Consider the following 25,512-nt stretch of genomic DNA (forward strand, 5'->3'; position numbering starts at 1 on the left):
CAACGTAAGTTTTCATTACTCTGGAGTGCAATTGCCGAGTCATATGATAATAGCATGTTTACTTTTTTAAGAATCTGACAAACTTTTTCCATAGTGGTTGTATCCTTTTACATCCTACCAGCGATATAAAAAAAAATACAGTTCTTCCAATCCTTTTATAAGAACTTGTATTCTGACATCACAAAATATTTCAGGTTTGTCGTGTATTTTCTTTCAATATTTCTAGTTTTCTGATAATTTTCATCATGAATGGATGCTGAATTTTCCCCAATGTTTTATTGTTGCTGTGGTTGTTTGTTTTCTGCATCAATTTTTCTGATCATGTGGTTTTTCTTTAGCCTGTTAATGTGGTATATTACACTTTTTGATTTTTGTATGTGGTGTCAGTCTTGCATTCATGGAATAAATCTCACTTGGTCATGGTGTATAATCCTTTCAAAATGCTGTTGAATTTGGTTTGCTAGTATTTTATTAATGATTTTTGTGTCAATATTCATATTTATCTTTAGTTTCCCTGTGATTTCTGTATCTGGTTTTGGTGTCATGGCAATGTTTGTCACATAGGGTAACTTTAGAAATGTTCCTTCTGTTTTTCTAAAGAGCATGTGAAGGATTGGTGTTTATTCTTTATTGATTGGTAGCATTCAGCAGTGAAGCCATATGGGCTTCTCTTTCTGAGAAGTTTTGATTACTTGTTATAGCCTACTTACATTTTCTCTTTCTTCAGTTATGGTAGTTTATATCTTTTCAGGAATTCATTTCATTGAGGTTAATTTGTTGGTATATAATTGTTTATAGTGTTCCCTTATAATCCTTTTTATTTCTGTAAAGTCAATAGTAGTATTCCCTCTTTTGTTCCTGATTTTCAGTCTTCTCCCCTTTTTTTCTTGGTCAGTCTAGCTAATGATTTGTCAATTTTGTTGATCTTTTCAAAGAACCAACTTTTGCTTTCATTCATTTTTCTTTATTTCCTTTTCTAGTTTCTATTTTGTTATTTTTGCTCCAGTCTTTATTATTGCCTTTCTTATGCTTGATATAAATTTAGCTTGCTTTTCATTGTTGAATTTCTTTAGGTGGAAGGTTAGTTTATTGATTTGATAGCTTTCTACTTTTTTAATATAGGTGTTTACAGCTATATATTTCCCTCTAAACACTGTTTTAACTGCATCTCATAACTTTTGGTGTCTTATATCTTCATTTTTATTCATCTCAAAGTATTTTCTATTTACTCTTGTGATTTTTTTCTATGAGCCATTGGTTATTTAGGGTCAGTTGTTTAATTTTCATATATTTGCACATTTTCCAAAATTTTTTCTGTTATTTTTTTTCCTCAGAAGTTTATTTTAATTACCTAGAAACGCATTATCATAAATTGCTCTCAAATTAATTCTTTGGCTTCAGTGCAGAATCATTTATTAATGATGGTGGCAGTCAGCATCCATACATGGCTATTCTTAGAACACTGCTGTTTTCTTTTTTTTTCTCTCTCTCTTTTTTTATTGGAGTATAATTGTTTTACAATGTTCTGTTAGTTTCTGCTGTACAGCAAAGTGAATCAGCTATATGTATACATATATCCCAATATCCCTTCCCTCTTGGACCTCCCTCCCACCATCCCCCCATCCCACCCATCTAGGTCATCACAGAGCACCAAGCTGAGCTCCCTGTGCTGTACAGCATGTTCCCACTAGCAGTCTATTTTACACATGGTACTGTATATATGTCAATCCTAATCTCCCAGTTCATCCCATCTTCCCCTTCCCCCAATGTGTCCACTGCCCTTTCTCTATGTCAGCCTCTCTATTGCTGCCCTGCAAATGGGTTCATTGGTACCATTTTTCTGGATTCCAGAAAAATGCATTAATATATGATATTTGTTTTTCTCTTTCTGACTTACTTCACTCTGTATGACAGACTCTAGGTCCATGCACATCTCTACAAATGACCCATTTTCATTCCTTTTTATGGCTGAGTAATATTCCATTGTATATATGTACCACATCTTCTTTATCCATTCATCTGTTGATAGACATTTAGGTTGCTTCCATGTCCTGGTGGTTGTAAATAGTGCTGCAATAAACATTGAGGTGCATGTGTTTTTTTGAGTTATGGTTTCCTCAGGGTATGTGCCTAGTAGTGGGATTGCTAGGTCATATGGTAATTATATTTTTAGTTTTTTAAGGAACCTCTATACTGTTCTCCATAGTGGCTGTGTCAATTTCCATTCCCACCAACAGTGCAAGAGGGTTCCCTTTTCTCCACACCCTCTCCAGCATTTATCATTTGTAGACTTTTTGATGATGGCCATTCTGACCAGTGTGAGGTGTTATCTCACTGTAGTTTTCATTTTCATTTCTCTACTGATTAGTGATGTTGAGCATTCTTTCATGTGTTTGTTGGCAATCTGTATATCTTCTTTGGAGAAATGTCTATTTAGGTCTTCTGCCCATTTTTGGATTGGGTTGGTTGTTTTTTTTTATATTGAGCTGCATGAGCTGTTTGTATATTTTGGAGATTAATCCTTTTCCAGTTGCTTCATTTGAAAATATTTTTCCGATTCTGAGGGCTGTCTTTTTGTCTTGTTTATGATTTCTTTTGCTGTACAAAAGCTTTTAAGTGCAGTTCAGTCCCATTTGTTTATTTTTGTTTTTATTTTCATTACTCTAGGAAGTAGGTGCTGTGATTTATGTTTTTCCTGTGTTTTCCTCTGAGAATTTTATGGTGTCCTGTCTTACATTTAGGTCTTTAATTCATTTTGAGTTTATTTTTGTGTATGGTGTTAAGGAGTGTTCTAATTTCATTCTTTTACATGTGGCTGTCCAGTTTTCCCAGCACCACTTATTGAAGAGAGTGTCTTTTCTCCATTGTGTATTCTTGCCTCCTTTGTCTTAGATTAGATGACCATAGGTACATGGGTTTATCTCTGGGCTTTCTATCCTGTTCCATTGATCTATATTTCTGTTTTCAGGCCAGTGCTTTACTGTTTTGATTACTGTAGCTTTGTAGTATAGTCTAAAGTCAGGGAGTCTGATTCCTCCAGCTCCGTTTTTTTCCCTCAACACTGCTTTGGCTATTCAGGGTCTTTTGTGTCTCCATACAAATTTTAAGATTATTTGTTCTAGTCCATAAAAAATGCCATTGGTAATTTGATAGGGATTGCACTGAATCTGTAGATTGCTTTGGGTAGTAGAGTCATTTTCACAATATTGATTCTTCTAATCCAAGAACATGGTATATCTCTCCATCTGTTGGTATCATCTTTAATTTCTTTCATCAGTGTCTTATAGTTTTCTGCATATAGGTCTTTTGTCTCCCTAGGTAGGTTTATTCCTAGGTTTTTTATTATTTTTGTTGCAATGGTAAATGGGAGTGTTTCCTTAATTTCTCTTTCTGATCTTTCGTTGTTAGTGTATAGTAATGCAAGACATTTCTGTGCACTAATTTTGTATCCTGCAACTTTACCAAATTCATTGATTAGCTCTAGTAGTTTTCTGGTGGCACCTTTAGGACTCTCTATGTATAGTATCATGTCATCTGCAAACAGTGACAGTTTTACTTTTTCTTTTCCAATTTGTATTCCTTTTATTTCTTTTTCTTCTCTGATTGCCATAGCTAGGACTTCCAAAACTATGTTGAATGATAGTGGTGAGACTGGACATCCTTGTCTTGTTCCTGATCTTAGAGGCAATGCTTTCAGATTTTTACCATTGAGAATGATGTTTGCTGCGAGTTTGTCATATATGGCCTTTATTATGTTGAGGTAGATTCCATCTATGCCTACTTTCTGGAGAATTTTTAGTATAAATGGGTGTTGAATTTTGTCCAAAGCTTTTTCTGCATCTATTGAGATGATCATATGGTTTTTATTCTTTAATTTGTTAATATGGTGTATCACATTGCTTGATTTGCATATATTGAAGAATCCTTGCTTACTAAATTCTTTTTTTTTTTTTTTGCGGTATGTGGGCCTCTCACTGTTGTGGCCTCTCCCGTTGCGGAGCACAGGCTCTGGACTCACAGCCCAGCGGTCATGGCTCACGGGCCCAGCCGCTCCGCGGCATGTGGGATCCTCCCAGACTGGGGCACGAACCCGTTTCCCCTGCATCGGCAGGCGGACTCTCAACCACTGCACCACCAGGGAAGCCCTTAAATTCTTTATACTATAGTTGGTTTAGTAAAAGGTTTGTATGATTAATAAAGAGATGATATGATTTCAGCCTTTTAAATTTATTGAGTTTTTTTATAGCCTAATATATGGTCTATCCTGAAAATTGTCCTAGGTGCACTTGAATATGTATACGTATTCAAATATGTATTCATATTCAAGGCTTTTGTTGGGTAATGTGTTTTATATGAGCCACTTGGCCTTTCTGGTTTGCCAGCTTCTTCAGCTCTATGTCTGAGATATGAGAGCCCACATGAAAACCCAAGGAACTCACCACTTTGTCATTTCTTGCACCCTGAGGTCCTGAGCTGGTTTATTTTCTTTTCTCCACCTTTCAGAGTCTTATGTTTATTTTTTATGTATTTATAGTCCAGGAAATTTAGTTGTACTCATTAGGATGAATAGGGTAAAGTGCATCTTCTCAGAAGCAAAGTCTCACTACTTTTCAAGCTTCTCTGTTACGGTATCCTAATCATCTTATACCCCAGTGAGATTAATCACCATGCTTTACTTTTGCTCTGACTCTTTGGCCTTCGTGCCTGTTTACATCATACATTGTACCTGGAATGCTCTTTACCTCCATCTTCCCTGCCCACATCTTACTCATTCTTTAAAAATCCAGATAAGTGAAACCTCCTGTAGAAAGAAAATTATTTCTGATCCCATAAGGGGAATCAAACTCTCTTTTGTCCTTCAGAACTTTATCTATCATATATCATGCTCTGTTTTATATCTACCTTTTTCTGACTTATAAACTCTTTGGTAGAATGACCATGTCTTATACATACTTGTATTCCTTAGTGAGTACAATACAGTACCTTGAGCATTATAGAGAATAAACCTTTGCTAAATGGACAAATAAAGTTTAATATGCTACACAATATAGATTTTTAAATTCAGTGTTGTTTATAGATATTTATTGAGCATCTATGATCTATCAAATCCTTTCAAAGACATTTCCAATATTATATTTTCTGAAATTTCTATGATTTGAAATTTAAATATTCAATTTTTTAATTTTCATATAATTTATTTTTTATTTATAGAGTGAAAGAGGAACCTAAAGAAAATTATACCCCTGATTAATTATCCCAGTGAAATTTAGTGACTAAAACCTCTGTTCTCCATAGATGTGCAATATTTTCTTGACCTTGTGGGGGCACTGTAATCTTGGCTTTATATTTTATTATTTTCTGGGAATATGGACTCTTCATTACCTTCCTTATAATATGTAATTGACTTCCTGATGAATTTGCACCTTGTTTTGTTTTTCATATTTTTATTTTGAAAAGGAAATACATTTACACTGTTCAAAATTCAAAGGGGTATACAATAAAAAGTTTCCCTCCTACCCATTTCCCTCCCAAAGGCAATCAAAGTTATTAGTCTGCAATATAGTACTCTAAAAATATTTTATGTATAATCAAGTATATGTATATTCTTCACTTGGCTTCTACCATTTTTTGTATACATAATACTCTGCTATTTTGACTATTCATTATGATATTTAACAATGTATAATGCCCTTCATTTTACTTGATGCTTTTCATGTGAAATTTTATTTTATATAGATAAATAAATTATATAGTATATTACATGAAATTATGTTTATTAAACAAACTGCCTCATGAGATGGGAAAAAAAGAGTAAATATTTACTCTCTGATAGAGCATTTTAAAACAAAATATTATTTATACTTAGTTTTCCATTAGAAGATAATCATATTGATGTAGTTTTGCACATATAATATATTCTAGGTAAAGTTGAGCTGTTCACATTACCTCAACTTAGTAGGCAGGGAATAAGTACCTATGTGTAGGCACATAAAAAAGGAGGAAACTACAGAAAATGTTTCACTGTAAATCATAGGGTGCATGCAGGTGTGTGGACCAGAGATTGAGCCATAAAAGACAGATTGATGTTTTTCACTCTCTTAAGTTTGTCTGGAGCCATCTTCTTCTATCTGCTTCTAGGTAGCAAAAGTACATTTGGTTTCCATGCCCAAATCAAGAATAAGTCAATCCATGCTCTTAAACAGTAAAGGAAGATATGCTGAAATGAAACAGGAAGAACCTCACCATTCCACAGATATTATCATATTATTTTTCTCAATCACCTGCTGAGAGATAACCAGGGCAAGTGGCATATATGGGCTGGTCCACCTGAATCTTTCCACCTTTTTGAATTAAAAAAATAAATAGTGTATAAAGATTTGAGGGCTGTTGGTTGAAGTGACATCCCTTCCTTTGCCCTTCCTCCCTCCCTAATAGATGAGTGCAAAAGTACTTTGTAAAGGAGGACCATACATGTATTTGGGAATGTATTTATCAGTGGGAGAAATAACATAATGGGAAATTCCAAAGAGTTTGACACCTGCTGTTTCTTCAGAGCATGCTCTTGAGAGCACTTTTCACATGGTTTACTGTTGGAAACTGGTAACACAGAGTCCAAACTCTTACCAACTGTTTGAATCTCAATTGTACCACTAATCAGCTGCTTGACTTTGGGCATGTTACCTATTCTCTCTAAGCCTCACCCTCCTCATCTTTGAAGTGGGGAGTAATAGCAGAAGCACCTCATAAGAGGTGTATTAAGAGTTAAATGGCATATCCCTATGCAAAGCACTTTGTACTACCATGACTCATAGAAGCTATTATGAGCAGGCGCTCAAGAAAACAAGTTCAAGGACATTTTAACTTATAACTTCAAAGGTTTCCTTCAACTAATAATATTTTTTGTGTTCAACAGAAAAATGGGTGGATCAGCACCACCAGATTACAGCTGGAAAGGAAGTCTCCAAGTGCCCTACAATGTTGGACCTGGATTTACTGGAAACTTTTCTACCAAGTTAAGAGACTATTTTTATAATAACTCTATTTAGGGGGAGGAAACCTTTTTCAAAAACAATTACAGAGGATGACTGAAAAGTAAAATCTACTACCAGAAGAAGACATAACAACAGGTTGAAAAGGGGAATACAATTAGACAATTGGTCAATGTAATTATTGCCTGTGTGCATTTAGAAATATTCAAAACAATGTCAGATTTAAAAATTGTGGGTGGCAAGCTGTTAACCAGTATTTTTAGTCTGTGCCCTTTATTTTTGCATTAGAAAAGTCAAGATGCACATCCATTCCAACAATAAAGTGAAAAGAATTTACAATGTGATTGGAACGCTCAGAGGGGCAGTGGAGCCAGGTAAATTGATCATTTGCTCAGCAAATATCAATCGGGTGATTCTTTGGTGCCAGGTACTGCTCTGAGCTCTGGGAATGTAAGGTGAACAAAGCGAAGCAACTCTTTGTCCTAACGGAACTCACATAAACAAAAAATAGATCAATAGGAGGTAATTTTACATTGTGATGCATGTTGTGAAGAAAGTAAATGTTGGGACTAGATTGGTCAGATGACTGAGGTTGTTGATAAACTATGCATGCTTCAATTAAAGGACCAAGGGAGGAAGAGCAAGGAGAGATGGTTTACAGGTGTTTAATCTGAGCTTTCTGGATTTCTTTACCGCATATTTTGCCTGGAGAAATATCTTCATTACAACGATAAGTAACACTCTTAGAAAATTAAGATAACCAGAAGTTAATGAATCCTTTACATGTTTTTTTTTTACACTGAAATGGGTGGAATATATATACACGTGATTTCCATATGATTTCAGATAACCTGCTCAATGATACATTTGAAAATAATCTTACTTTATTATGTTTGATTCCTTAGGAACTATATGGTTATATTTCCTACCCAAACAGACAGAATTAAACTGAATATCTTTTGTACAAGCAGCAAGTACTTTCTTTCAGGGATAAAGAATATTGATATGCTTCCAATGAGCACTAAACAATGTACAACTGGCTGTTTATTGAATCTCACTGAGTACATATTTTCTGCCAGCTCTGTGCTAGGCTTTGGGGATGGAGGGATTTTTAAAAAAGACACAGACCAGAGACAAGAAGACCCCTACATTTAAGTGTGGTAAATGCTCTTTTTTTTTTTTAATCCTTTTACTTTTTTTTGCACGCAGGCTTTTCTCTAGTTGAGGCGAGCAGGGGCTACTCTTTGTTGCGGTGTGCGGGCTTCTCATTGCAGTGGCTTCTCTTGTTGCGGAGCACAGGCTCTAGGCACTCGGGCTCAGCAGTTGTGTCCCTCGGGCTCTAGAGCACAGACTCAGTAGTTGTGGCACACGGGCTTAGTTGCCCTGTGGCATGTGGGGTCTTCCCGGACCAGGGCTTGAACCCCTGTCCCCTGCATTGGCAGGCAGATTCTTAACCACTGCACCACCAGGGAAGCCCCATGGTAAATGCTTTATCCATATGAAAAGACTGCCCAGAAAGCTGGATAGGGGTGCAATTCCCTCTCCCTGTAGAAAATAGGAACAGATCATAGAGAGGTAGAATCTTTGAGCTGTACCTTAAAAACTAAGTAGAAGGAGTAGGAAGTGGAGAAATCATTATTTGGCCACTGTGTTCTCTTACTCTGAAAATACTGGAAACATAGTGTAAATAGGTAAGAGAGGAGTAACAGAGAATTATATAAAGAAGTGGATAAGGATACTTTTATACTCATTTATTATTACTTATATACTTATAATTTAATTAATTGAAGTATACATTTGCTTATCACATTCATATTTTCTTCATACATCAAATTCAGAACAAAGTGATATATTTACAAAAGTCTTCAGGAACCTTTGGTATTTTAACTTGAGTCCTGAGTGCTTTGTGTTTAGATGCTATTGAGTCATTTGCAGTTTCCTCTATTCTTGACCTGGAATGGCAAGTAATTTTACAATGATGCTTTCTAGACAGATATGTCATTCTTGGAGGTCACCGTGACTCTTGGGTATTTGGTGGCATTGACCCTCAGAGTGGAGCAGCTGTTGTTCATGAAATTGTCAGGAGTTTTGGAAAACTGAAAAAAGAAGGTAATGTAAGCAAAAAGTAAAAAGACCATTTTTTCTGAATCTCAGTTTGGTCCTCAGTAAAGTGAGTATAAAAATACTACCTCATAGGTTTGTGTGAAACACAACAGAGAGGCTGCATGCAAATTATATCATCTTAGTAGCATAGAGTACTTAGTAGTGCTTAATAGCAGAGAGTAGCTTTCAATAACTAGCAGCTATATTACTTATGTTGGTTAATACTATTGTTTGTTCATTTTTATATGTTCATTTTTAATAATTCATTTATTTATATAATAAAGTTCATATTATCTATATTTATATATTAAATTATAATCTGAAATAAAGGAATTATACTATTAGTGGTTTCTCTGGCAACAAAGAAGATGGAGATGGGTTTCTTTACTGGAGAGTAGACACCAGATTTAGGTCATAAGCCAAAGCGTCCTGGTCTGAGAAATGTGAGCTTCTTGGGGTCTTCCAGTCGCAGGCCTCAGATCAAGTACACCAACTGACTGAGGGGATGAAAGCTAATTCAGAAAAATGCTGGTCTTCCTGCTTAATAGGATGCTGTCAAAAGTTTGATATCTGCATTCTGACACCCCCAGCTTTGATTTCTCTCACAGAATTGAAGATTATACTACTAGCACAGTTACTTCAGTCATTTTAGAATCTTCATATGAAAACCAAAATAAAATTGAGTTCAAATGGTTAGTTTTTAAAGTAAACATTACATACTGAGAACAGAAGGTCTACTTTGTTTATTGACCCTGCAAACAAGGTGTCTACGGGCTGTAAATGTGAGCCATATATTTTTTAGCAACAATGAATGTCGTAAAAATATGTTACATTTGCCTGGTACTTACTTTCTCAGAGAAACAGTGTCATCACGTGTTATCTATTTTGAACTCATAGGAGGAGGGATATGTTTAGTTATTTCTCTTTTCGTTTTACAAATAAGTTAACTGAGGTTTCCAGAATCAATTAATTCACCCAACGTTTTGTAGCTGGTGTGTGGCAGAATCAGAGAACTAGGGTTAAAAGTCAGATTTCTGTATCCCAGTCCACAAAACAGTGATGTCACTCTTTGAAACCAAATGTAAAGGTGCTCTATTCTTTTTTCCACACAGCTATCTTATTTTTTTAAGAAAATAGAACTATGGAGACCTGAATTTACATGGTTTGTGAATTAGGTTGTGTTTAATAGTATTACAAAAAGTTTCATGATTTTGCCAGAAGATTCCCGTGGTAAATACAAAACATCACTATGGCAATTACAAAGTATGCCAAAAGACTGCAATGATGGGGAATAATAATTAATAGGAGATTTGAATAATGTTATTAATATACTTAACAAAAATGAAGCTCTGGACTCAACAGCTAGAGGGATATATATCCTTAAGCACAAATGAAATATGTACTCAAACAATAACAACTTACATGCCTGGAGCACTTGTTCAGTGCTATATTTATAAATATTATTCCATTTAATCCTCCTAACAATCTAGGAGTGTTATCTTTTCTCTGCTCTTCCTGGTATACAGGTGAAGAAACAAGAGGCCTAACAAGTTTGAGTAACATTCCCTTGGTCATACTGCTAGTAAGTGAAAGAACCAGGGCTTGAAATAAGATCTTTCTTTAACTTCAAGATCAGTGTTTATAACTCCAAGCCATATGACCGTCCTAATGAATGGTGTACTTTTCAGCAGCAGCAGACACTAGTGTTGAGAATGGAGCTTCTGTTGACTAATTCTGGCAGAGAATGGAGTGAAATCACACAACCAGCTGACACTGAACAATTGTTTGTGTGATGCCAACACAGCATGGAAGAGTTGTAAAGGATTTTCTCTCAGTTCTATTGTCTCAGAGCACAGACCACATCCAGCATTGTCTTCTTCCACTCTAGGCAGCTGCAGACCACAGATGGCTTCCTAGCATAGGCAATCATTATAAACCTATTAGAATATTTTATGATCTCACAGGATTTTTACCATGTCTGCATTTCCCCCTTTTTCAATACAGATATGCTGTTTTGTATTGACAGATCAGCTTTAAAATCTTTCAAAAGGAAATTAAGTAAAGATTGTCACCATAATTCACCCTTCCTAAACAACCAATGGATTTTTACTGTTGTTACTCTGCTGGGCATGGTGATGTCCTGGCAATATTATGCATTTTCCCAGCTTTTATAAGTATGCACATATATTTCAGGATGGAGGCCTAGAAGAACAATTTTGTTTGCAAGCTGGGATGCAGAAGAATTTGGTCTTCTTGGTTCCACCGAGTGGGCAGAGGTTAGTTGATAATTTGATATAACATACATTTTCATAATAATAAAGCAGTTTATATTTAATTCACAAGAATGTAAGAATAACTGGTCAACCCAGCCAGAAAATATTCAAACTTTTTTCCAGAAAGTCTGAAGCAACATATTCTCTTTCAAAAATCAACGATAAAAATGTTTTCATCACTTGAGAACTAAGTTTTGTTTGAATTTTTAAAGCCACTTAATGTCAATTGTGGAAATAATTTAATCTTTGTTGTCTGGGAGTGTGATAGTAGCTAAATAAATTCACTAGAAACTGGACATCATAATAAGATATAATGTTTTAACTTTTCCAAATTAACTCCTAAAGCTAATTACATTTAAATATTCCTTGAACTTGTACTGTCTTCCTCATATCGTAATGACCTACTCTAAGTCATGCTAAAAGTGAAGTGGAATGCCCCACCACAGAATATTGACTAGGCTCCTTGGAAAGTAATTTTACCTGCATGCATTGTTGGCTTTGTGTAATAGAAGTGTTACTTGTAAACATATGCAAAATTAACATTCCATTAACTTCTAATCATGCTATAAATATTTACTTGGCTCCTATTATCTAGGAATTATGAGAAACCCTGTCAACTTCAATTTTCTCTGGGGTAGAAAAAAAGTAGTGCTCCTGTAGACAATGATTTATGCTGGGCTTCCCTGGTGGTGCAGTGGTTGAGAGTCCGCCTGGCGATGCAGGGGACATGGGTTCGTGCCCGGTCCGGGAAGATCCCACATGCTGCGGAGCGGCTGGGCCTGTGAGCCATGGCCGCTGAGCCTGCGCGTCTGGAGCCTGTGCTCCGCAACGGGAGAGGCCACAACAGTGAGAGGCCCGCAAAAAAAATTATGCTGGCATCAAGAAGAGCCTAAATATTTTGAGGGTGTGATTTGCCTCTTTCATCTTATTTTCATCACCTAGAGCTGCATGTTTTTTCACTTTATTTCTTACAGTCAGGACACTTAGAAAATTGCTTGTTTTGGAGATTCATAATCCACTTATATCAAAAAAAATCCTTGGTCAGTGTTTTAAAGCTGAGAAAAAAAGTTTTAAAGTTTTGACCAGTAGGTGGTGTCATAACACAGGAGAATTTAATTTGACGGATTAAACCATAGTGTGGTTAAGAAATCAATCCTTGGGCTTCCCTGGTGGCACAGTGGTTAAGAATCCATCTGCCAATGGAAAGGACACGGGTTCGATCCCTGGTCCAGGAAGATCCACATGCCGTGGAGCAACGAAGCCCATGCACCACCACTACTATGCCCACGTGCCACAGTTACTGAAGCCTGCCCGCCACAATGAAGAGCAGCCCCCTGCAACTAGAGAAAGCCCTCGCACAGCAACTAGAGAAAGCCCGTGCACAGCAACTACCCAACAAAAACAAAGAAATCAACTCCTTTTCCACTCACTGTATTATGAATGTGGATAGTCTCATCTCAAATTTTAGTCTTAAAAATGTTTTGCTTGTTATTTCTTACCAATGACCTTTATTGAAATTCTTTCAAACATATGCTTGAAAATCTTACATGTCAAATTTGGGGTGAACTTGGGCCAACTTAATTCAGAAACCTCCATACAGTAAATGTAGATGTGCGTTTTTTTAGAAAGGGGTTATGGCTATTTGTTTGTTTATTTATTTATTTAATATTATAGGAGAATTCCAGACTTCTTCAAGTGCGTGGTGTGGCCTATATCAATGCTGATTCTTCTATAGAAGGTGAATATTATTGGTTTCATAGGAAAATATATGATCTTGGTAGTAACAGCAATTTAGTTTGTAAATTATTCACTAACTAGGAATGCAAATCCATTAACAAGTGGTGAGGGAATTTGCTGCTGGTTTGTCATGCTCATGGCAGCTGTAAGCTCTAGGGTGCTGATTTGGGCTCTGGAAACAACACTCTATGATTTGTTTGTTTCATCTGGCGGATTACCTTATCTATGGTAGGAATTCAGTGAGTATCTGCTAAATGAATAAGTCAGTTATGGAACTAAAGATTTCTATGATTTTAGAATGGGGCAGCAAAACGTTATGATTTAACTACTGTCATCATACCATGCATACAAATTTTGAAAACAAATGCTGATTCCCCAGATTTCATCTTTCACCAAAAATTTTTTCTTCTTAAATATTTTTTCCTTCAATTCAACATGTATTTACTAAGCACCTCTCTATGCAGTGTACTTCCCAGGATTTCAAAGGAATTAGGGGTTAGTAAAGAACAGTGTAGTACTCAAGAGTTTAAGACTCAGTATAGATGATAAAATACATCAGTCTAGGATTCTAATATATGAGGTACTCTCAGAAGGATATTATTGGACTGATCTTGGAGTTCAGAGGAGAGAATGATAGCGACGTCAGGAAAGGCTTGAGAAATGAGATAGGCATCGAAGACAGGCCTTTTAGAATGGATTTGCTTTGATAAACAGAGATTCAAACTAAGGGACAATCTCAAGTCGATTTTCAAGAAACTGAAACAGTCCATTGTCACTCACTATACTGTAGCCCCGCACTAATCTTTCTGCCCCTTGACCACATGCAACTTCTCAGCCGTTACAACTGCTGTTCTCTGCACTCAGATTGCTGTTCGACACACCATCTGTTTAATTCTTATTCTTACAGTCTCCCCAGGAATGTTATTTTTTTCTGGGAAGCCATCTTTGTAGCACTCATCACTGCTGTTATTAAGTAATTATTTGTTTTACAAGCCCTCTCCCTTTCTAGACTATATTTTTCTGCCAGGAACAGGCAGGATCATACTTCTTCATTCCTCGATTCTTAATGTCTTATTAAATAAATGGTGTTTGCATGGGTGCAACAAATGAATGAATAAATGAATGAAGGGTGGACTTATAGAATATTTTCTTTAGTTTATTAGTAAATCTGCCATGTCAAAAATAGTTGGAGCATTGCATATTGATGGAGGCACATTGGCATTTACATTTTCTTCTTTGTCCACGTATCTGAGCTCCACTGTCCCCTAAGTTAGTTCGTGCGTTTCAGTTATCTTTTCTTTCTTCCTCTAACTTTCCTTAGTTAGTGGCTCAGGGCTTGGCCCTATTCCCGGCGCTGCTACTTTCTATTATTGTTATGTGACCTCAGGTTGTTACTTTCTCACCTCTCAATAGAGTTACTAAGAGCACATATCTCAAAGGCTCTTGTAAGGGCAAAAGAAGTTAATATTTGAAAAACTCCCAGACTTGTGCCTTGCACAAGGTAAATGTTCAAAAATGTTAGCTTGGATTATTATTATCTTTATTTATTTATTTACTGGCCGTGCCACACGGCTCGTGGGATCCTAGTTCCCCGACCAGGGACTGAACCCTGGGCCCCCGGCAGTGAGAACACAGAGTCCTAACCACTGGACCACCAGGGAATTCCTTATTATCCTTATTTAAACACACATATGAAGATGAAACACCTTTGCCACACAGAATAAGTATACCAAACATATATTCTTCAGAAGTAGAATAGTGTTCTCTCTATTGCTAGTTTCTTTTTTTTAAGACTTGATTTAAATGCATTTTTTTAATCTTTGATTTTGCTGTTTACGTCATTCCCTGGTTTAAAACACTACATTGTCTCCCCAGCATTTTCAGGATCAAGAGCAAATAACACACTCATTACTCTGTGATTGGAATACAGCTTGTCTCACTTTGTTTTTATATTTAAAATTTTATTAACTGTTCATTTTTCAAATAAAAAAATAAGTCATCTATTAGGTTTCTAATGTTAAAATGCAAAATTTACAAAGAAAATAATTTCTACTGAAACCATTCTCAAATAACCCTCTCTTCAAAGGAACTATTGTCCTCAGTTTGAGGAATTTCCATCATGCTGACATTCATATACAGAATTTAGCTCACACAAACTACCAACCAATGTTTAAATATAAACATTTATTTAACACAATATTCCTGTGAGGTGAGTACTTTTATTATCTCTTTTGTATAGAACATTCGCTTGGGTGGAGTAGGAGGTGAAGATGTGGAGAGGTGACCTGAGGTTGTTTCATGTGTGGCATCAAGGGTCATGGTGAGGATGAATTTTATTGAGTGATGAGCTGGAGAGTTTTGATCAGACTTAGGTTTTATTTATTTCTTTATTTTTGGCCACGTGTCTTGCGGGATCTTAGTTCCCTGACCAGGGATCAAACCCATGCCCTCTGCGTGAAAGCGCATAGTCCTAATCACTGGACTGCCAGGGAATTCCCCAGACTTACGTTATAAAGGGATCATTCTGGCTAAAGAGTTAGGAATGGTCTTTGAATGGAAGAATAAAATAAAGAAATGAAATAGAAAACAAACTATCTTCTTGTCTTTCAGGAAACTACACTCTGAGAGTTGATTGTACCCCACTTATGTACAGCTTGGTATACAACCTAACAAAGGAGGTAAAAATAATCACATGGAATTTTAAGTTCTACAAATCATGTTTTCTTGAGGTTTTCTTATTCTGTTAAACATCTGTGTTGTTTTATAACTTTTGCCCATTTTTCCCACACCAATCTGAGGCAGCCTATGGAGAGCATTGCGTCTACCATCTCCATGTGAAACCGAGAAAACTGAGCCCAAAAATCATTAGCCACTAGAGTCACACAACTTGTTCAAGTAGCTGAACCAGAACTTGGTCCTGCGGTTTAACTCCTTAATTTTAAAACTGGTTTTTACTCTTTAATATAATAATACCAATTAACTTAGGACTCTGGAAGAGTTGACATTTCTAACCAAATGAGAAAGAGTATGTGTAAAAAACCAGGTGCTGACTCCTGGGACAGAGACTGGGTAAGACCATGTACCCAACTCCTGATTTCCTGCTGTGGGCTTCAGTCCACTGAGCTAAAGTTATCGTAATTCTGACAGCAGAACAACATACTGAACCTGGCGGAGAGGCGGTGCCTGAATTTCTATAGGACCAACAGGCAACTCTTCATTTTAATTCTCCTGCCCCATAAAGCTACCGTTCCTAAAGGTAGGCATAATTAATGTTTTGCATGGCAGATTTTTGCTGTTACTGCTAATTACCTGATTTGAACTGAAAAGGATAAAAAGACTTGCTTATTTAACAGAATTACCAACTGAAATGTAATTACCAGGAAAGACAATTATTTCCCTCAGATAAGGATTTTCAATAGATCCTAAACATATTGTTAAGCTTTGGTTTCCCAAGCATGGAATTTAATTTATTAACATCTCCAGTAGGAATAGAAAAGTTTAATTTGGCACTAATCTATTCATATTATTACTTAAGATCTCTGTCAGGTGCCTGCAGTTTTACAATTCCCATGAAGTGTATACAAAATTAAATATCTGAAACATTGTGTCTCAGAGAATTCCCACCATTTATGTAATTTGAGGTCAATACTAAGGAAGCTTGGCAGTTATATTTGTTTACCAGGTGGATTGGTGGCACCTTGTGACAAATGCAAAAACACTACTTTCTAGGTCAAGTTTGAAATTATATGATTCTTGACAGTTTTGGATTTTTAAAATTCTGTTTTTGTTTGGGGAAGGTGATTCGTGGTATTTCAAATTTTAGTGATAAACTGTGACTTTAGTAATATATTTCTAAACACATTATTTCAAATTCATATTACTTAAAATAAATGGAGTGGTACTGTCCCTTGTATCAAAGTTTTGTGTAAATTTGTAAGCTTGAGTGAAATTATTTTGTGCTTTATGTATTGATATTTTATGACTTAAGATGCTGACATAACTTCTCTCTCCCCAAGTTTATATAAATTTATCTGTGTTCCCATCAACCTTTGCACATCCGTCTATTATAGTACCTAGCACATGAATTCCACATTTTAATTTATAGTTCCCCCTAGTAGATGGTGTGTAATTTGTATTATTAAACTTTGTATGGCTGACATCTACAAAAAGACTTCCACAGAATAGGTAGTCTATAAAATCTTTTGAGTTGAACCTGTCAAAAAATAGAGCATAGGGGCTTTCCTGGTGGCGCAGTGGTTGAGAGTCTGCCTGCCGATGCAGGGGACACGGGTTTGTGCCCCGGTCCGGGAAGATCCCATGTGCCGCGGAGTGGCTGGGCCCGTGAGCCATGGCTTCTGAGCCTGCGCGTCTGGAGCCTGTGCTCCACAATGGCGCAATCGGAGAGGCCCAACAGTGAGAGGACCGCGTACCGCAAAAAAAAAAAAAAAAAAATAGAGCATAAGACTTTTATTAAATAAAAAATAAAAACTTTTTATACCATATATTATTCAGTTACAGTTTAGTGAGTATTAGTTACAGTTTAGTGTGCTAAACGTTTTGGCATAACATTTAATGCTCTGAGTTTAGCATTCAATAGTAGTGCATATTGTACTCCCTTAGAATTCTCATCTGTAAAATCTGAAAATGTATTTAAAGCCCTGTGTTTAACACAATTACAATAAATACTCAACTAATTAAATAAAATATTAGTGCATTTGTTTTGTTATGTATTATATAATGACTTTGACAAACTTGTTGGCACAAAGCAATATTTAAAAAAAAACAAAAAACGAAAAAAACAAACCTTCCCTTAACCAGCTTGCTTCTTTTCATTTTTTTTTTTTTTTATAAGAGGAGGAGGAATGTGTTTTTGAGAGTAGCCTCCCTTAATTTGGAAAAATAGACCAAAAAAAAAAAAATCTTACAGTGTGACCATTTGTCTGAATACAATGGCTTGGTAATAATTTGGTATAGCTTTCTTTTCCATACACTCCATGTATTTTTTTTTTATAATAGGTGCATTATATATAATAACATGAGCATTTTCCCATATTGTCAGAAACTCATTGTTGTAATTCTTGATGACTGCTAATGTATGAATTGCATTCCTTATTTTCCTGAATATAATTTGGCTACTCATTCCCTGGTTAATAGATGTTTAGGTTTTAAAACATCTGATTTATAAGTATTCTTTCTCTCTTTTTTCTTTTTTTTTTTCCTTTTAACTTGTGTAGCTCCAAAGTCCTGATGAAGGTTTTGAAGGCAAATCCCTTTTTGAGAGTTGGAATGAAAAAAGCCCTTCACCTGAATTCAGTGGCTTGCCCAGGTAAACAAAGAAAACTCTTTACTAAATTCAGTATGGAATTGTGTTGGAAATAAAAGGGTAGTTTCTTTCAACGAATAATAAAATTTTAATTTAAAATTCTCTAATATCTGTTAAAGAAAAAGTGATGCTTAGGTTTACAAATAAAATTGTTACCCAAAAACTGGGTCTGCCTCCTGGTGCGTGTCAGCCAAATGGCACAACCAAGCCAAAGAGCAGTAGAAGGAAGGATGTATTACTTGCAGCAAGTAAGGAGAGTACCGGGGATCTTTTCCAAAGCAGTGTCTCCCTGGACAGCAAAATGGGGGAAGTTTCAAGTTAAGGGTACATACATATTCATGAGGGGGTTTGAGCAGAGGAGAATTCAGTATAGAATTGGGACAAAGTTTGACAGAGTCCAAACTTTAGTTGATTGAGTTCAGAAAGGGTCAACATCATCATTCCTTAGGTTTCAGCTGATCTGGGGGTTGAGGGCTCAGGGGGATCCAAATTCTGCAAAACAGCTCAAAAATGTTCTTCAGGCTAATCTTTACCATTGTAACAGAACTGGGAGTCTTTACAACTGATTTATTATCTTTGCTATTGTTACTTCTCTTGCCTGATAAGTCATTTGTTCCTAAATTATCTTGCTGCCTTAAGGTCATTAATTACTGAGACCTGTTCAAGGATAAACATTATGGTCAGGCCTTTACCACAAAATGGCTTAGGCCAAAAATGAATTGTCTTATATCAAGAAAGCCATGACTAGTTCTCTTTCCCCAGGGACCCCCTACCCTCTCTGCTTACAAAATATTGCTGTGTGTTTTGAAATTAAATCTGTAGGCCATCAAAATATGGTTCGCTTTTGAATAGGTAATATATACACATGGCACCTAAGTCTGTCTTCTCATTACTGTATAAATATTCTTTTTTCTGAACATATACAGTTAACAAGTGTTTTGTTAACTGCATAATGTTCTAAGAAGAATATAGACATCACTTCAGGTTTAGTTGTGTCTTCATAAGCACGGAAAGAGGAATAAATATCTCAGTAGTTTGAGATTAAAGATAACAGTATGAATAATTTAAATTTTTAAGGATGGGAATTAAATCTAAGTTATCTGAAAATTTTCTGATTCTTTTAACTTTATCATGTACAACAAATATAGGTAATAAAAAAAGTTAGTGAAGGAAAATATTTTCCAACTTCAATAATCTTTTTCTAAAAAAGCAACATACAATTGTGATATTGTGATTCATAATAAGAAGTGCATATTTGGTCCTCCTGATCTCTTACAGAGCTCCTAAACCCCTGGAATTTTCTAAGTGATCAGAGGGACAAAGGTGTCTTTTGTTATGTTAATGAGGTGATACGACCCCACTTAAGGTGGGGGCTGGTTGCCAGGAGAACCAACCAAGTGACTTGAGGGTTGGAACTTTCAGTCTGACCCTCAACCTCCCAGGAAGGGAGCAAGCCTGGAGGTTGACTCAGTCACCAGTGTCCAATGACTTAATTGATCATGACTATGGAATGAGGCTTTCACAAAACCCCAAAAGGGTTGGGTTTGGGGAGCTTCTTGGTTGGTGAACATGTGGAGGTGCTGGAAGAGCCCGGCGAGCCCAGACAGGGCGTGGAAGTTCTGACCCCTTTCCCATACCTTACCCTATGCATCTCTTCCATCTGGCTGTTCTTGAGTTATAACCTTTCATAATAAATTGATGATCTAGTAAGTATATGTTTCTCTGGGTTCTACGAGCAGCTCTAGCAAACCCAAGGAGGGGGTCGTGGAAACCTCCCATCTACAGCCAGTTGGTCAGAAGCACTGGTGGTGGTTGTGTGTTGGGGGGGAGGGGGACAGTCTCTTGGGACTGAGCCCTTAATGTGTGGGACCTAACCCTATCTCTGGGTGGACAATGTCAGAATTGAGTTGAATTGTAGAATACCCAGCTGATGGCCTGGAGAATCGCTTGTTGTTGGTGTGGGGAACTGCCCCCCCTGACAACACACACACAAACAGGTTGGAATTGGATCCAGAAACCCAAAAGAACAGTGGTCACCTCTCCCTAGAACAGTCTTATGGAAGTAGATATTTTGTCATCAAAATTGACATTCCCCGCCACTTTTTTTTTTTTTTGCTGCTTATATCTAAAATATATCCAACACAATATATCTAAAAATTATATTTATAGTATTTAATGGAGATTAGTTTAATTAATTGTGATATGTACTCAGTGAAGAAGTTACTCAAATAATCCTGTATTTTATCCCTAAAAGGATTAGCAAATTAGGATCTGGTAATGATTTTGAAGTGTTCTTCCAAAGACTTGGAATTGCTTCAGGCAGAGCACGGTACACTAAAGATTGGGTAAGTCTATCAGTAAGTTCTTCATGGTTAGTTATGAATATATTTTAGCTAAACAAATAACTCTGGATCAAAAAAAGTGACTTAAGCACCGTGCTTGTTCCATCTCTGATTCTGTTCATCAAATTGAAATTATTTCAGTATTTTAATTGGTTTCTTCTGATATCAATCTGCATGTTTGTAAATAATATGCTTCTGCTGCTATTTCTTTCTTTTTCAGTTTTAGGTATTATCCATTTACTTCTTACTAGGAAAGCTAGGCATTCAGTTCTCTTATATCACTTCTTCTCCCAACCCCCAAATACTTTCCCTCATCACATTTTTTTCAATATATAGTTGTGCTACCCTTGTTGATTAGAAGACATTTTTTTCCTTCGTGTGTCCATACTTAACTCACCTCAAACTCTTAGTATATTCAAACACATCCGGTGAACTGGCAGAGTCCATTTTTCCCACTGGGGCTCTTCTGCTCCTCTAGGTTCTCTGGTTATTCTTTCTGCCTGTGGCACAGCTCTTGGCTGTGAAATTTTCCTTCACTAAGAATTCTGAGAGTATCTTCATTTCACTCGTATTTTGGATTTTCTGTTTCCCAGATTTTTCTTCCTTTTTCTTATTTACTCTCCACGTTTTGGGGAGCACATCTTTCAGACACTTCTTGAAAAGGGTGAATGACAGCTAAACACCTTGCATGTCTGTTATACTACACAAAATTCTTCAATAATTTGACTGGGCACAAAATTTTGCTTGAAAATTCTGTACCTTTAGAATTTTGAACTCATTGCTTCATTGCCTGTTGAGAGATGTTGTTTGTTCCTTGATCTCTTTCTTTTCTATTTAATTTATTTATTTACTTGGTTGTACCAGGTCTTAGTTGCAGCATGCATGTGGGATCTAGTTCCCTCACCAGGGATCAAGCCCCGGGCCCCCTGCATTGGGAGTGCAGAGTCTTATACACTGTGCCACAAGGGAAGTCCCTTGTTCCTTGATCTCTTGCCTCTGTTTGTTTGTTTGTTTTAATAAACTTATTTATTTATTATTTTTGGCTGCATTGTGTTTATGTTGCTGTGTGCAGGCTTTCTCTAGTTGCGGTGAGCAGGGGCTTCTCTTCATTGTGGTTCACCGGCTTCTCATTGCCGTGGCTTCTCTTGTTGTGGAGCAAAGGCTCTAGGCACGCAGGCTTCAGTAGTTGTGGCTCTGGGGCTCTAGAGCACTGGCTCAGTAGTTGTGGTGCACAGGCTTAGTTGCTCCGTGGCATGTGGCATCTCCCCAGACCAGGGATCGAACTTGTGTCCCCTGCATTGGCAGGCAGATTCTTAACCACTGCACCACCAGGGAAGTCCCGCCTCTGTTTTTTTTAAAAGGAAGATTTTAGTATCTTCTGTTTATGACTGTGTTGCCCTTGGTGTACATGTGTATTACGCCATTTTTTAATACGCTGAGCTGGGAACAAAGTGGACTCTTTGTTCTGGAAACCTATGTATTGTAGTTGGAGGAAATGTTTTTTTCTTTGATTATTTCCTCTTTCTCAAATCATTATTAATTTGTTTAGCATCTGTAGCATTATTTTCCAATGTCTTTATCTGTTCTTTTGTGTTCTTATCTGTGTCTTTTTCTACATTCTGGGATATTTTTCTCAACTCTGCCATTCATTCATTCTTTTTTAGTGTTTCCCTCCATTCCCCATAGTACCTCCTTACTTTGGGTTGATTTTATTTTAGTTTGTGTGCTTGGTCTGTATCTTTCAAGTTAAAGACTTTCTTCAAATGCCTGGCCCTCTTTGGCAATGTATCTTATTTGGGAGTGAGACCATAAAAAGCTGATTGAAGCCCTGTATACAGGGGTGGTGCTTGTTGTAGGGGGTGCTTCACAAGAGAGGGATTGAGAATGCGTGTTCTTGTTGCTTCATTGGGAGCCAACTAATGCAGAGAATCTATAGGTCTTTTGTCTTGGGCTAGTTATTCTCCCCAGACAGAAAATCTCTATAATCTCTTACCATTGGGGTTGGTGATGAGGGGATGTTAATATTATCTACATTTTACTTATGAGAAAACTACAGCAAAGAAAGGTTAATAACTTTTGGGTTAATAACCTCCCAGAGTTATTTGGTAATAAGCCATGAAACCTCGATACAAACTCTGGCAGGCTAATTCCAGAGTCCCACTCTCAACGCACCACTATATAAAGTGTTCTGTTATATCAGTAAAAAAAAAAAAAAAAAAAAAAAAAGCATCTAAACGATGGGCAAAAGGCATAAATCAGCAACTCAGAATTTGAAAAGTTGTTCTCTCTTGCCTTTTGTGTATGTTCTTGTTTTTTTAATACCTGACTGAGCATTACTTCTTTACTTTGTGAGATTTTGGATCTACTACTGAAACCCTCACTGTTCACTCTTCACTTGTCAGCACACTGCTTGTCAGAAAGTTATTCATGGAATTTCAGTCATCAAACGATTTGCAACATTGCCCTATATAATATTGTATCATGCTTATTTCCTTGCTTCTAATGATTCTCTATCTTCTTAAATTATTTTCACCCAAATGCAACATTATCTTGTCTTTATTTCAGAAACATTTCTATTACATCTCCTGTTTCCCTAAAGGCAAGAATGTTAGGTTTTTTTCCAAGGTAATATTCATAGTATTGTTTATGTTATATACACATACTTTTTAACTGGTGAAAACCTGGGGTGGGTTTTAATATTATATTAACCCTTTAGTAAGTGGCTTATTGAGGTACTTAAATACTTTCCTCTATTCATTGCTGACAGAAACAGTCTTACTATTATTAACAGTATCTATGATACTATGCATTTTATATAAGTTATCTCACGAGAGATATATTTTGTTTTTTTGGTTTTTTTGTAGGCAACAAACAAATTCAGCAGCTATCCACTGTATCACAGTGTCTATGAAACATATGAATTAGTGGAAAAGTTTTATGATCCAGCTTTTAAGTATCACCTTGCTGTGGCCCAGGTTCGAGGAGGAATCGTCTTTGAACTAGCCAATTCCATAGTGCTCCCTTTTGACTGTCGAGATTATGCTGTCGTTTTAAGAAAGTATGCTGATAAAATCTACAATATTTCAATGAAACATCCACAAGAAATGAAAACATACAGTGTGTCATTTGGTATGATACACTTCCTTTTTCAAAATTCACAGTCTATATGTTTCTATTAATCTCTAAAATGTAATGATCTACCTTAGGCCCATTTATTATTTATTGCTATTCCATATGATCAAATATTTTATGCATATAAATGTATCTTCCATTTCATTGATGCCTGTCTTGCAATATACAAAATATAAATACCTTGTTAAATACAAAAGAGAACAACCTTCTATATTGTTCCCTTTGCTTAAACTATAGAACAATGCCAATAGGTCCTCATTTCTATTTCAGAATCACTATTTTCTGCAGTGAAGAATTTTACAGAAATTGCTTCTAACTTCAGTGAGAGACTCCAAGACTTGGACAAAAGCAAGTACGTTGTATATATATATAGATATAAGTTATGCATGTAATAGATATAATGAAAAAAAATACTAGCTGACATCTTTGTTGTTGAAGTATCTTTGGAAAGTTTTTTTCTGCTTTCTTTCTCTTCATTCTAACAGGGCTATACAGGACTGCCATATCTCTCAAAGAGATATTTTTGACATTCTGAGTGGCATATGTGCTGTTGAGAAATGCTGGTACCTTCTTTACTACCAACTGAGTGGTAGTTACAAAATTTCCACCTTAACATTGAAGGTTCTCCACTGTGTGTCCCCATCTTCTTCCAGTTTTATCTCCTGTTCTTTCAGCATCTGTAAATCATACTTCAACCAAGCTCTCCTATTCCCAAAACACAGCTTCTTCCTCCCTTTTCTTAATGTCATTACCCACACAAAGAGTTCTTAATCTCCACTTCCACCTGGAAAAATTCTCTATATCCAGACTAGCAAATAAGGTAAAGCCATTAGTTTTTTCAGATGTTAAGCCTTTGGGATTATTTCTTGTAAAATCACAAAAGTAAAATATAATTTGAACAAAATTTTAAGACTGGAGAAAAAGAGAATGTTAGGGACAATTTTTTAAAGGTAGAATTTTGAGAGTGAATATCTACTATATATTAAAAATATTGTGATGATACAACTATCAAATCCTTGGAGACTAATGCAGGAATACATAGAAGGACAAAGAGCAGACAGAACAAAAAATAGACCAGTGATATATAAGGATGTATTTGTAATGAAGGATACATTAAAGTCAAATGAGAAAGAAAGGTATTCAACAATAATGTTGTATAAGCTCTTTCAGGAATTGATAAAAAAGTGAATTCAAAATTTCACTTCACATTCTATGCAAAAATAAACAACAGGGATAGAAGAAATTTTTAGTAAAAATTGAAATATCTTGGAAGTGAGATTCCAAGTTTAGAAATAGCAATGCAATCAGATTTGAAAATATTAAAATGGTTAATAATGTGGAAACTGATACTCCAAATCAAAGATAAAAGACTGGAAAAACTCTTTGCCAGAAAATATGGACAAGGGGGTAATATAGATATAATAAAAATACTTTTTTTTGAAAATTGATAAGAAAATCAAAAGAACAATGTTGGAAGTACTGGCAATAGACAAGAGAAATCATTCAAAAAGAAGATACCACCTGTGCAGAAACAGATTAAAAAAATTCAAATTTACTAATAATTCAAAAATACAAATGAAAATAATGTAGTATTCAATTTACTAATAATTCAA

The 25,512-nt window shown here is 36.0% G+C and overlaps 1 protein-coding gene across 1 annotated transcript in view; it reads left to right on the forward strand.

The window, feature by feature from the left end:
* FOLH1 (folate hydrolase 1) overlaps positions 1-25,512 on the forward strand; it is a 57,092-nt gene that overhangs the window by 25,944 nt on the left and 5,636 nt on the right. Inside the window, exons 8-17 of the mRNA XM_081239508.1 lie at positions 6,914-7,012; positions 7,278-7,363; positions 8,979-9,098; positions 11,286-11,368; positions 13,040-13,103; positions 15,713-15,780; positions 18,337-18,428; positions 20,680-20,770; positions 23,632-23,896; positions 24,170-24,251. Coding sequence (XP_081095634.1) covers positions 6,914-7,012; positions 7,278-7,363; positions 8,979-9,098; positions 11,286-11,368; positions 13,040-13,103; positions 15,713-15,780; positions 18,337-18,428; positions 20,680-20,770; positions 23,632-23,896; positions 24,170-24,251 — 1,050 coding nt within the window. The remainder of the gene's footprint in view (positions 1-6,913; positions 7,013-7,277; positions 7,364-8,978; positions 9,099-11,285; positions 11,369-13,039; positions 13,104-15,712; positions 15,781-18,336; positions 18,429-20,679; positions 20,771-23,631; positions 23,897-24,169; positions 24,252-25,512) is intronic.

The sequence above is a fragment of the Mesoplodon bidens genome (genome assembly GCF_964165515.1).
Source record: "Mesoplodon bidens genome assembly, chromosome: 7".
Lineage (NCBI taxonomy): Eukaryota > Metazoa > Chordata > Mammalia > Artiodactyla > Ziphiidae > Mesoplodon > Mesoplodon bidens.